Genomic DNA, 13,645 nt, shown 5'->3' on the forward strand with positions numbered 1-13,645 from the left:
ATTGCTAAAGTTTGTAGAGAAAAAGGTGTAGACTGGCTAGTTGCCCTGCCAGTTGCTTTATTTTTTATGAGGATGGTTGCACATTCCAGATCAGGTCTGTCCCCGTATGAGGTCGTATTCGGCCGACCCCCAAACATGTGGGGTACACCTAGACCCCGCAGTATTACCGATGTTTCCAGTAATATGCTGACAGATTACCTAGCTTCCTTGATGTCTGCCCTACACTCTTGTCGTTCACAGGTTGCCGCCGCATTTCCAGACAACACCGAGGTGAAACCGCATGAAGTCATTCCAGGCGACCTGGTGTTGGTGCGGAATTTTGATCGTTCAAGTCCGCTGGAGCCCCGCTGGAAGGAGCCCCGCAACGTCTTACTAACAACAAGGACCGCCGTTAAACTCGAGGGCCGGAAGGGGTGGGTCCACCTGACCCATATAAAGAAATTCCATGGAGTGCGTAAACAGACTTTTGCTAAGGACTGCCTTCCTAAAGACTGCCTAAAAACAGACTCTGAACTTGACTCTGAACTCAAAGTTCCCTTGTTAGAGAAAACTCCGCAACAGGAGTATAAACAGAAGCTCCGGTCTAGTAAAATAAGTCAGCCAGTTTAATTGTCTAAGTCCCTCTCGGGTGAAACGGTTAGACAGGTCCCTGACATGTATGAGATAGACCCCCATAGTAAGAGAGTTAGTCAAAACTCTAAACGATGTATCATTGTTCTAAGTTTTTTATTATTTTTGAGTCTTATGGTTACCTGCACAAGTTATGCTTTACATTTATGTTTTCCAGTTTCACATGTACATATGTTTTCTAACACTACAGTAGAGCACACATTTAGTGATCTGCCTCCTCACGAGCTATCCTATCGTCTTGCTATGCGAAATAATACATTCATCCGGATGTTGCATTATTCACACCAGACCAGCAATGCCACTAATTGTTGGGTGTGTGGTCGACTCCCCCCTTTCCAGACTCCGAAGGGAGTTTTGCCACTCTTTCCTTATCCGTTTTCACATAATGGTTCGTGTGGAGCATGGTCCACGTTAACATCATCCTCAAATGATATGTCCCTTCTGAATAGAACATGTTTTCCAGACAAGCAAGGTCTCTCCCATAGAACAGGGTTAGATCTAGAAAATGAAGTATATGATTTAGGTAATTATTCTTCGAATTTCATGGTCCTGAATGTTCAGTCAGATACTACTCCAGATTTACCTGCCATTTCAGTACTACCAGTCAAAGGCAAATTATGTGTCAGAAAGAATGGTTCCGCACATGTGGGACATAGTGATTGTACTACTACTATCGAGTATAGTGACAGTGGGAAATCTATTTTCAAAGCCTCACGTCATTCTTATTTTGTTTGTGGTCAGACCGCATATGTTCGTCTGCCCCTCGATTGGGATGGAACATGTTATATTGCCTTCCTACTGCCACCAGTTTTTCTAGCCCCATCTGATTATCACAGAAACACACATCTAGTACACGTCAGACATAGAAGGGAGATTGAGTCCCCAATTGTCGATCAAACTGAAACTACTCTAGAACAGTATCAAGACTTCAATAAAGGTTTCTTCTTCTTTATAGGACCTATCCAGAATAGTAAGCTAATACGTAGGTTAACCAGAACCCTTGAAGCAGTAGTGAATGAGACTACTTCCGCTCTAGGTAACTTAACCGAAGAGCAATCTGCTATGAGATTTGTCGTGCTCCAAAATCGTCTCGTTCTTGACGTCATACTGGCCGATAGAGGAGGAGCATGTAGAGTCATCGGATCTAGTTGTTGCATTTTCATTCCTAATAACGCGCCGTCTGTTTATTCAGCTATAACCAGACTTCATAAAATTGCCCATCAGTTACACCAGAATCCAGGCACCTGGACATGGTCCGGTTGGCTCTGGAGTATTATATCTGCTTGGGGATGGAAAGTATTGTCATTCCTAGGTGTAGCAGTAATGATCATATTCAGTTGCTGCCTCTGTATACAATGTGGCCCTGCGATTTGCGGCATGTGTGCTACCTCTTGTATCCCCAGTCCTAAGCCCCGTTCCAAGACAATTCGAGACGAGCAAATGATGCTATATGAAATGATAGATGGTATCATGAATATTGATGTTTCCTGATGGAAACGTAGGGCACAAGGAGGGAATGTGGAAAAGTAAATTTTGCCATGTTATATGTGCCTACGTGTTCCCCATCTTATGCTATATGTGCATGATCGATATGCATGTATTCCCCTCTGATCGATTAAAGACGCAATTACAGTTGTGTCCATCTCTAGTATGCCAGTTTCCAGTCATCATGAAAACAACGAATATCAGGCCTATGTAAACCTACGTTGCCACATTTCACAGTGTGCACGTTAATTCATTGAATTGTCCCCGTTTCTAGGCCTCAAAAGGGCCCGGATTCAGATTCAGCTCCAGTCTTCTGAACCCTCTCCGAGGAGCGATACAGCCCCCACCTGCATCCCTGACCCTTAGCTTACTTCATGCCTCGCAGTGCCCGGCCCGGCCTGGCTCTGCCTCCCAGTCTGCCAAGAGTATGTTATGCTTCCAGTTATCAGTCCAGCCCTCCTTCTCTGCATTCCTAAGCTACTGAATCGCATCAATAGTTTCCGTCATGGTCTAGCCTTTCTGTCTCCATGTAAGAGAAATACTGTATTAATATACATAGAATATTCCTCGCACACACAATACATGTAGAATTATGCACGCATCAGTCCTAATGTCTATTAGCCTTTGCCCTGATAACTTTTGGATTCTATCAATATGTACTCTAAACACCAGATACCAGATATGCCTTGGGTACATGTCGCTCTGACACTCCAGACTTTAGTCTCCTCTTCTAGCGCAGAAGTCATAGCCCCCAGTTCTCCCTGGTAACACGTCATTGCCCGTTTGCGCGCACCACTAGGTTAGAGGTCCCAGCTGCTCAGGTAGCCCCCTCCATGTTTCCGCCTCATTTATGACACTTCTGTTACGTTTACATCACATGTCTATGTATACGCCCTGTACACGCCTTCTTGTTACATCATTTTGCCCTTATCTTTCGCGACTGCTACGAGTCACGCCTACTGTATTGAATGTAATGCAATTGTTTTGATATATATACTGTAAACTGTTACTGAAAGTTGTCCAAGCCCCGATTTCCTGTCCCCGGCAGCTGCCTTCATTTCTTTCCCGTACAGGCTGTCCTGTTCCTGTCCTTTTTGCCTGATTAAAGCCTGTCGACTCAAGATACCTCGAATCCTGACTCTTATTTATTGAGCTACCTGTTTTATTGCTTATACTGAAAAATAGTACCGGTAATTAATTATTTATTTACCACAAGCCCCTTCAGACAATTTGCAGTGCCCACCTGTTTGAGGTGACAGAACGCCAGTGGGGGAGGTGATGTTGAATCCTGCCATCTACCGGCGTGGGGTGTACCCCAAAGCACGGACTAGGAAGGCTTTGAGGCGGATGCTGCAGGAGCGGAGGCGGCTACCACGTCCGCGCTGAGGTTGGTTCTGCACAGGCTTCTGGCTGAACGAACGTGTTGGGGTGCCCTTTCCGTGGCCACAAAAGGAACGTAAAGCAGGCGTTGCCGGGCGCGTGATGGAGAGACCAAAGGACTTGGCCGTAGACCGAGAGTCCTTAAAACGCTCCAGCGCACTGTCTGCCTTATCGCCAAACAGGCGGGCACCATCAAAGGGCATGTCCATGAGGGAACTCTGAACATCCCCTAAAACCCAGTGGACCGCAGCCAGGTGTGGCGACGGAGGGCCACTGTAGTGGAGATTGCCCTACCCAGAGAGTCTGTGGTGTCCAGCCCACACCGGATGGAGAACTTTGCAGCGTCTTTCCCCTCAGCAACAGCTTGGGAAAGCACTGCTCGAACCTCCTCCGGACACTGGGGCAGTGTCTGCGCTACCGTGTCCCACACAATGTGAGAGTAGTGGCCCAAGAGGCATGCGGTGTTCACCAACCGCAGCCCCAAGCTGGCAGAGGAAAACAATTTCTTGGCAAACTGCATTAGCTTCTTTGATTCCTTATCCGACGGGGCGGACGGGAATGCGCTTTGGGAAGTGGAGGCCTGGATGACCAGGCTCTCCGGAGTTGGGTGGTTCGTTAAAAAGGCAGGGTCACCCGGCACCAGGCGATGACGCCTGGCCACGTTCTTATCCACACGAACCCCTGTGGCTGGTCTAGACCAGGTGCCCATCATTGAACGGCAGCAGAGGCTCTATAGAGCCTGTTGCCGGCTGAAGAACTTCAGTGAGGAAGTTGGTTTTGAGAGTGACAGTAGGCAGATCAAGGGCCTCAGCTGCTCTACGGAGCACCACAGTATATGTGGCGCCCTCCTCCATGACAGCAGGAGGAGACAGCAAACCAGGCTCAGAGGAGAGGTCAAGGTCACCTGCATCCTCCAACTCCTTTGCCCACTCCTGTTCAGACTTGCACTGCGTGCAAGAGGGTCCTCAGACCCCTCCCAGTCATCCCCCTCCTCCACTGCCCGTGCACAGGCTGCTGCGGCGGGGAGGGACAGGGGAATATACACATTTTCCAACGGCGCCGGGAACGGTGCCGGTCGGTGCCGATCCGGCTCTATGTCCCAACTCAGAGCAAAATTGTTCGGAAACCCGGGCAAGGGCAGAGGTGGGACAAACGGGACCCATTGCGGCGCTGGGACAGAGCCGCGGGAGGGGCTGGAGCCGCTGGCGGAGGACCCTGCGGCACCAGGCCGGAGCGGCTGGTGGACGACTTTACGGCACCGGAGGCGCCGGTAGCAGAGCCGGTGGCAAGGAAGGGCCCTCAGTTGGAACCGTGGGGCCGAAGGTGCGCCGGCGGGTGTCCGAGGCCTGAAAAGGAGGTCCATGGCAGCAAGAAAATCTTGCACCTGGGCTGGAGTCGCCGATGGACCCGGATAAGGTGGGTAGGCCGCAGGACTCACAGGCTCCAACAAAGCAGCGGGGGAAGTACCCCTGGCCCCCTTGTCTGCGTCCAGAGATGGACGGGGGACGTCAGAGAGCGCAAAAGCTTCTACGATTTTTTTCTTATTACATCTCTTACCCGATTCAGAGTTTGAAGACTTCGAACCCGAGGAGCAATGGTGATGGCTCCACGGTTGGCCCCTTGAGCGAGCCCTGGACCTCGAACAGCGCTGAGAAGACTCCAGGGCCTCCAGTAGCTTTCGGTACTGCTCCCGCAAAGCCTTCGGAGCCATGGCCAGACAGTCGAAACATGCCCGGGGGTCATGGTTGCACTCCAGACAGTAGAGACAGACGCCATGGGGGTCGGCCACCGACATCGTATGGCGACAGGCCCTGCAGGATTTAAACCCAGGCATCCCTACGCGGCACCAAGAGTCAAAGACTCAAAAGAAGTAGAGACAAAAGTCTCAAAAAAGTTAGTCAAAAAGTGACTGGGGTACATGCTCTAAACGGATCTGCGCTTGCTGGTGCTGAAAAAGAAAGAACGGACGTCAGCGCGCATGGGTGGCGCCTAAGTAGTCTCCGTGACGTCATCTCGGCGCATACGATGCCAGCGACGGACGCGGGGCCGCACGACACCACATACCGACGCGCAGGGGTACTGCTGACGAAAAACTTTCCGGATTGAGTCTGACGCCTGGAGATATTCTAAGGTAAGGAATCTATCACTAATGTGTCTCTTTCAGATACATATTATCCTAGTGTGTCAATCATAAGCCGTTTTAATATTCAGCTCTGTACAGGAAGAATTAAGATTTCAGTAACATGGCAAAATATTTAATGTGTTCGTTTTAACAGCACTGTAGTCTAAAAAATAAACAACACAATCTGTTTTATACAAGCGTTTATTTACAACTTGTTTTAACATCTGTACACGTTTTGATGCATTAGAAGCATTATTGTATCTAAACGGAGTATAGGTACATTAACAATTTGAGGGGAGACACATTTTTATTTGTCTTATATACAAGTATGTATATTAACATGAAAAGCTGGCAATCCATTAATCAAGAAATTAATTGCAAAGGAAACACGATTATGGATCCAAACTATTTTTTGCAGAAACGTTGTTCTACTTTCAACATTCATGAGGTTTTTGTGCAAGCAAACTTCTACATTTCCTCACAACACTTTAGTTTATTCTCCCATATAGTTGGGAGAATAGATAGCCTTTCATTAAAATAGACCAATCCACCCCCTTCAAAAGGCAATATATCATTACATTGCTGGTGACATAATTGTTAGATTCTTATACTTCGAAACCAGGATAGCTAAACATATATTAAGTTTACTCTCTCTCAATACTAAACGGTTAAGCAGCATTACTACTGAAAAGCTAAAACACCATTTGACATCTTTAAAGCAGTAAATTAAAATTTCAAGACAATGCAAGGGGTTTCTTCAACACAAGTCAAAAGCGTGTTCAAGAGACCGCAAAATGTCAGACACAACATTAATTGTGCATCAAGTGTGAGGAAATGGAAAACATGCTTTTGGGCAACAGTTAAATTGTGATTTAACGACTCATGGCCATTATTCCTGTCCAAATTGTCAACTGTTGTATGACTGGTTATATGACCATTGATATTTCCACCAAGGGCTTATGGCACAAGTATTACGGGGCATTTTCTTTCCTTGCTCACTTTTGGAAGGAATTAGCAACTCTGGTAAGGGGCGACATTATAGCCAATATTCACATAGCAACAAATAAAATGTCAACAGATGAGCTACAATTCTCAATTTGAAACCACCCTATGATGTATTCCTAACTCAACCTGGCATAAATAAACAGAATACTTGATATTAAAAAAAAATCTCAGAGCAGCAAGGCTATTTACCATTTATAATAGAATACTGTGTTTAAAAACTTCTCAAACTATGCAATGTAAACTAATATAGCTAAAAATGAAACAAACGAATGCAATACTAGGTACCGCTTTCTCTGTCATTTTCAGGTGCCAATACTGCTCATCCAACACATAACTATTTTTCTAACTCTAGGAATTTGTGAATGGCTAACTGCTGTAACAATTTTTTTTAATTGCATCTTTCAGTTACAAAGTACACACATAACATTAGGAGACTATGGAAAAGGTTTAAATATTAAAAAACATAAGCAGCATCACGCAGTTTTGAATTACATTACTAAGACAGATAAAAGAGCTACAACCTGTAAGCAAAAATAAATATATGCATAGACATTCTCCAACCAAAACATAAGGACACTTCAGTAGACCACAATTGTGTTACAAGGCTGTTGCATTTTAAGTTTGCAACTGATCACTTTCCTCCCACACAGAACAACCCACTCTAAAAAAGTTGAACTCTTAAGTCTACACAGAATGACTAACAGTATTTACATTTCACATGCATTTAAAGTGACATTTAGGGAACCTCAAATTGCCTTACGACAATGATCCTTTTCTGAATAGACTTCAAGATAGATTAATTTCAAACTCTAAGGACTGAACGATTCACATGAACTAGTTCAAAGATGGAAATCGTCTCTATTTGTACAGAGGTTTAGGAGGTAGACACAGGAAAGATGTAGATCTGTTGCACATTTTAGGGTTCCTTGACCATTAGGAGCACACTTGTTTTGACTCCTATATCGTGTAAAATCATCCTCGTATAAAATAGAACACATTTTGTGAAGTCCACCTTCATGTTAATTATGATGCAGTGACAGTAATGAAAGGCAAGAAAAGAACCGAAACACCACAAACGTAGTTTCGCACAGTTTAGACCAGTAATGAATGCCGACTTGAAACGCAAAGGTCGTGCAAGAGTTAATAATGCTGATAAGCTTCTTTGCATGTGGAACTTTTTCTCTTTGCTTTGTAATCAAGTTCCCAGATGTTAGGCAACTGCTACAACAGCTGGTTAGTCTGAGGATTATGCAGTCTGCGGACAAAGTTAGGCCATGCAATGACAGTCCCTGTGCGTATAATCATGCTGCAGCTCATGCAACCACATCACTGCAAATACAAAATAAAGAAACAAAATGTTAGAAAAGCAAATTTTCTGCCATTAAAAATTAAGAAAGCTTAATATTTCTATAAATGGATGGGAAACTACTTAAAAATGGCTGATGGATTTTTTAAATATTATTTAATTCTTCACATCCCCGTTAAAAGAGTATTGACAAACTCAACAGGACTGGGCATCAATTTCTATTATATGCATATTGTTCTATTACCAGTATGAATATTTTCTCTCTAAGGGAATGATTTGCAGCTGTGGCCACAGTTACAATGGCACAGTAAATGTGCGTGTGCACAAGTGACTGTGTGGGTGTGAAAGATCATGAGAACTAAAATGGGCAGGTGCGGTGAACCAGTAGAATTAGCTTAGGGTTGCATTGGGGTACCACAGCTGGTGGTGGTTGAGATCTAGCTGTGCACTTTTTTGGTTAGGTGGAGGTACTAGTCATTTAACTTGTTAGTAAAGTCAAATGTACATAAGTGAGATTTGAGCAGAGATCTGGTAAAAGCATAATGAGATTCTTGAAATGAGGGTTGGATCTGTAATGGTGGGTGTCATCAAGCAGAAGGAAGGTCTGGAGGGTTTCTATAGGGTAAAGCATCACTAAATGGGAGAGCGATGGGTATTGTAAGAACGCACAGAGTGAGCTGTCAAGAGAGAACAAGACTCCAGGACTGTTAAAAGATATTTAGATTTCAATAATTGGGGCTGTCCTGCCTGATTTGTTCAGGGACATTTATGTTGACTATCAATCATTCGAACAAATGTGACATGATCACATCCATTTAAGTAAAAACAAGATAGAGAACCTGCTGAAACAATTACATATAATCAGCACTGAAATATGATTTAAGTCTAAATCTATGTCTTGAATATTGAAAGGTCTGCAGTCTTGGAAAGCACAAAAAGTGATAAATGCAGCCTGAATTGAACAATTGGTAATTATTCCAAGAAAGACCATTGGTTTTTAAGCCATCGTGCTTTTACAGATGGATTCAACCATATGCAAATCAGTTTTGATCTCGCCAGGAAGAGATTGTGCTAAAAGAACTTCCAGGTAGCCTGATAAGAGGAGTGGGTGGTAGAGTCCTGCAGATGGCAAACAACAAGACCACACAGTCACTATCAGCAAAGAAAGTCTGGTACTTAAAAGTATAGGACATGCTGATGATATACTGAATGTTGTGTGTAATGTGTTGAGGAAGGGGTGATAAGGTCTGGGTTACCTTCTTCGGAGATTTAGGGGACAGGCAATATGCATGTTCAACATCAAATGAATTAAACAGTGTGTAATTAATACAGCAAATGTTAGTGAGATTTATCTATTTGAACAACGGAGAGATGGGAGAAAGGCGCCTTCCTAAAAATAAAATGGATCTTTCTGAAAAACTTTAAGCAGATTCCAACTAACACAGACAGTAATATGAACATGAAATAATATACCATCCTTCGGTGTGTGACTGTATTTTACTACAGTACGTTCTGCCTAAAGCAAATAAAAGTAGCAGCAATGCGATAGGCTCAGTAAAGTCATCATGTACGCATTGTTTTTTTTAAAATATCTGACATTCTACAGAGTCAGCTTACTAAGGGTTCCAGTTCAAAAGTAATCCCTAACGTGTTTGTGAGCAAACTGAGACGAAATCATTGTTTATGTGAGCACAGGGACAGATAGATCTGTTTCCATTTACTACAGTTTAGAGCAAGAATGCTGCTTTGCAAAGGCTTACTCGGGTTCTACAGCTGCTTTTGTTACAATGGGTTACTGTAATCTCCCGAACCTGGGGTCTTGAATCACAGAAACTGCCTTTTGTACACAGCGGCAATGCAATGCGACACTCCTGAGAGCACACAGCTACAAATATACAGAACCTTCAAGAAATGGGATGCTCTCACAAACTATGTTGATCAGTAGCAGCGTTTCAAGACGTAATCATCTCGGTGCTGTCACAACCACCGTTTACTGACGTCAACTACCATCAGACTCAAATGACTAGCCAGAGTGAAAACCCATTGTCTAGATGGATTAAAAAAAGATGCGGAACCCATGAGGGTTGCCACAAATAGCTGCCAAATAACAGCTTCAGCTCTAATAATTATTAGCGAATGTAACATGCTCGAGTCAGAATATTTTCTTGTATTTAAATCTCTGCACAAAGCAGGCACGTATGGAAACTTCCAGACTGCATTGGGAAAACATAATTCCCTATTAAGTGCGATTATTACGTACTAGAGTGAGATATTCCATCTGCAAGTCTGATTAAGACTCTTGCAGAAAAAAAGTTGTGAATTAGGTCTATAATAACTAGATCTAGTTAGTAAAGATTCTAAGAATATCGTGCATTCTCCTCCTTGCTTGTGAGGCATCTGAAGCCGGTGGCTGTTGAAAAGTTTGGAGTAAATTAAAGAGCAATTTAATGTACAGGGAATGCCTACCGCCACTATTCACTTATTATCAGCTATGAACTATTCAATTCATGGGTGCTCGCACTTGGATGCAACGAGGAGCCCTGCGGGGCAGGGAGAATCCAAGTATCCAGAGGGTTGAAATGGGACACCGGGGTTCAGTCAGGGTGGCCCTGTATGCGGCTGACCTACTGATATACTTGACGACCTAGAAACTTTCGGTCGCCGAACACTCCTTAAAATCTTTGTGGAAAATTCAGGCCGCTATTAACACAGCTGAATCAACGATTTTTGCTGACCCACGCCTACACCCAGAGTCTAGGTTAGGCAGCTGGCATCCAGGTTGCCTTGCATGGCTTTAGCTATCTAGGAGCACAAATTACTCCATAAGTTAAAGCCACATAAGAAAGAAACATACAGCCCACTGATGGACAACTTGATTTGCATGTCAAAACGTGCTCAGTGTTATTTAGGTAATTCCTGGGCAGGGCCACTATTTTAAAACTGTGTCACTACCCATGTTCCTTTAAGAGTTACAAAACTACATGGACAATATACCATGATCCCTCTACCAGAAGATTAATGCAGTTCTCTGCCGCTTCCCCGTTCGAAGGTGGCATTGTGGCAGCTGTCAAAATGTACTACGGAGCTTCACACCTAACCATAATCAATGAGTGGTGGTAGGACACCCCGGGTACGACTGAGCGGTGGGCATTCCAGGGCATTTCAATTCAAAATGTACTTTACAATGGGCCACGCCACTCCCAAAAGCGACCAATGTGGCTCTCCATATGTTATGCCCTTTGTTCCTTTTGTTTTTTGCTTTCGCCAAGTATTGTATCAAGTTCTATATATGTAACTTGTCTTGCAAATCTCAATAAAATGTGTTATGACAAAAGTATCCACGAGAGTGAGAAATCGTGCGTGGGACTCAGACAACAAAAGTTATGGTTGGGCTGCGCAAATGTTATGTTATGGAGCATTTGTATAGCGCATTATCACCCGAGAGGTCTCTAAGCGCTGTCTGAGAGGGGACCATAAGGTGAAGCGGAAAGTCAGGAGTGCTTTACATGGAGCTCCAGACTTCCCGGAAGAGAACAGTTTTTAATCTCTTCCTTAAGGTGAGCAAGTTGGTCTCTTTGCGCAAGCTTTACAGGAGTCAATTCCACACTGGCGGCATCGTAGTTGAAAAGGCTCTCCCCCCCAGCGATGATCGTTTGAAACGTGGACATACCAGGAGGCATGCTTCTGAAGACCGCAGCCTCCTGCTGGGAACGTATAAGACCAGTTTATCCTTGATGAAGCTCGGGCCGAGCCGTGAATGATACAGAGACTTTTGAATTTCGCTCTCTGAGATATCGGTAGCCAGTGTAAGTCCTGCAACAACATGGTGACATGTGTCCTCCTGTGTTTTTTAAAAATCAATCTGGCTGCGTCGTTCATAACGCCTAGAAGCCTGGTCGGATATTTTTTTTGGTATCCCGACATACAGGGAATTACCATAATCCAAACGGGCCAGGATCAAGGCTGAGACCGCCGTCCGGAAGGACAGCAGCGAGGACACTTTTCCGAAGTTGTCACAGCAATCCCACACAGGTTCCTAACACTGCCGCGACCTGTTGGGACATTGATAGCGTAACGTCGATTTTGATACCTAAACTTTTTACTACGGACGCTGGTTCTGGAGGCTGTCCCAGTTCACTAGGCCAGAACAGCTCATTCCAGGGGTTTGCTGCTGTTGTGACCGCCAGCACCTCCGTTTTATCCGGGTTCAGTTTTAAAAAGTTCGCAGACATCCAATTCACTGCAAATTCCAGAATATCTTGCATTCTCGCCTGAAAGAAAGATCCTTTTAAAAAGACAACCAGAAAATGCTGAAAACGTATTTCGATGTTAGGACTGATATGTAACTACAAGGTGGTATGGGAGGAAACCTTCCCAAGAAAAGTTTGTTAATTCATGGAGAACAGTACATTTTGGTAAGTCTTTGATTTTCAGAAAACAATAGGATGCAGACAGTTGGGTACTCTGTGAATTCAGATTATTGGGAACTAACTGTGTGGAAATGTCGAAACTCCCATTAAATTAACATAAAAAAACAAGCATGATAAGTAGCAGCAGACGTTGTGGACGAGAGGCTGGGGGAGGGTGATGGGGGAGTTGCGGGGTGCATAGGGGCTGCGGGTGGGCAAAATAAAAAAAAGACTAATAATGAAGAAAGAAAATTAGCTGCTCCTCTTCTCAAGGCCTGGGCTCCCTGCCGGCTCTAGGGCCAATCCTGAGGCTGCTCTAATGCACGAGAACAGCTTCAGGATTGGCCTGAGCGCCCTCGATTTGCCCTCAGACAGACTGGGAGTCTGTGGCTACTCTCTCCAACCCAGCAACACAGCTAGGTTGGAGAGAGCTTTTACTGCTCATGACGGTTTGGCCACCCTGAGAGAGCCTGTCAAACCATCATGTGCAGAGAAGGCAGAGCACCTATTACTCACCTCAGTGCCTGTCACCCCCAGGCCCCGCCCCCAAGACTCGGCAGGAAAGGAAAAATATAACGAATGTTTATTATTGTTTCATTTTTCCTTTCCTGACTTTTTTGATGGGCAACGCTCCTCCGCCATAGCGGAGGAGCCGCTGGTGAGAAGTAGCTGGGGTATAATAATTCCTACATATTACACAAGGTGACAGAAGACATATAAAGTGTTCCCTGGAGTGCAAGAATTGCAGTGCAATACTTACATTCTTGGAGGTTGTATAAGGAGAGTTACTCTGGTTTCAAAGCTGCTTGAGTGAATGCAGGTCAGGCGCAAAAAGTACAGGCGGCAACACAGTACACTTTATGTATGCTATTAATTTCCTGTGCTCAACCCCTTATTCACCCCAGCAACTAAGGTTGCCACCTGCTGGGCATTTTACAGGCATAAACTCAATTTTTAAGTGTGTGCCAGTCCACAAAAAAAGACAACATTGATTAAAAATAAAATGAGGGGAAAAAAAAGTGAAATCAGTTTTTCCTTCTACTTTTGAAATATAAATCTAAAACAGCAAACACGTCAAAACCGATTTGAGAGCTGTGTAAATTATTTCTAAAGGACTATTAAATCAAACAGATTGATTACTGTCAAGTTACAGAGAATACGGATTTAACACAAATTACTTTTCTTTCAGCACGTCGACCGTATGCAATATCAAAAAGTAAACAAATGGTCAGTAGTTTTATTTCTAAAAACGGGGGCAACTCTACCAGCAACAAAAGGGAGGCCGGCAGGGCAGGGGAGGGGCTAGCC

The 13,645-nt window shown here is 44.3% G+C and overlaps 1 protein-coding gene across 2 annotated transcripts in view; it reads right to left on the bottom strand.

Moving 5' to 3' along the window:
* Positions 1 to 5,802: 5,802 nt before the first annotated feature.
* Positions 5,803 to 13,645, bottom strand: part of HOOK3 (hook microtubule tethering protein 3) — a 1,014,571-nt gene continuing 1,006,728 nt past the window's right edge. For both annotated transcript variants that reach the window (XM_078676339.1, XM_078676338.1), the window contains one exon: positions 5,803 to 7,951. In XM_078676339.1, coding sequence (XP_078532465.1) covers positions 7,936 to 7,951 — 16 coding nt within the window. In that variant the 3' untranslated portion in view covers positions 5,803 to 7,935. The remainder of the gene's footprint in view (positions 7,952 to 13,645) is intronic.

Source organism: Lissotriton helveticus, chromosome 2_1 (genome assembly GCF_964261635.1).
Source record: "Lissotriton helveticus chromosome 2_1, aLisHel1.1, whole genome shotgun sequence".
NCBI lineage: Eukaryota > Metazoa > Chordata > Amphibia > Caudata > Salamandridae > Lissotriton > Lissotriton helveticus.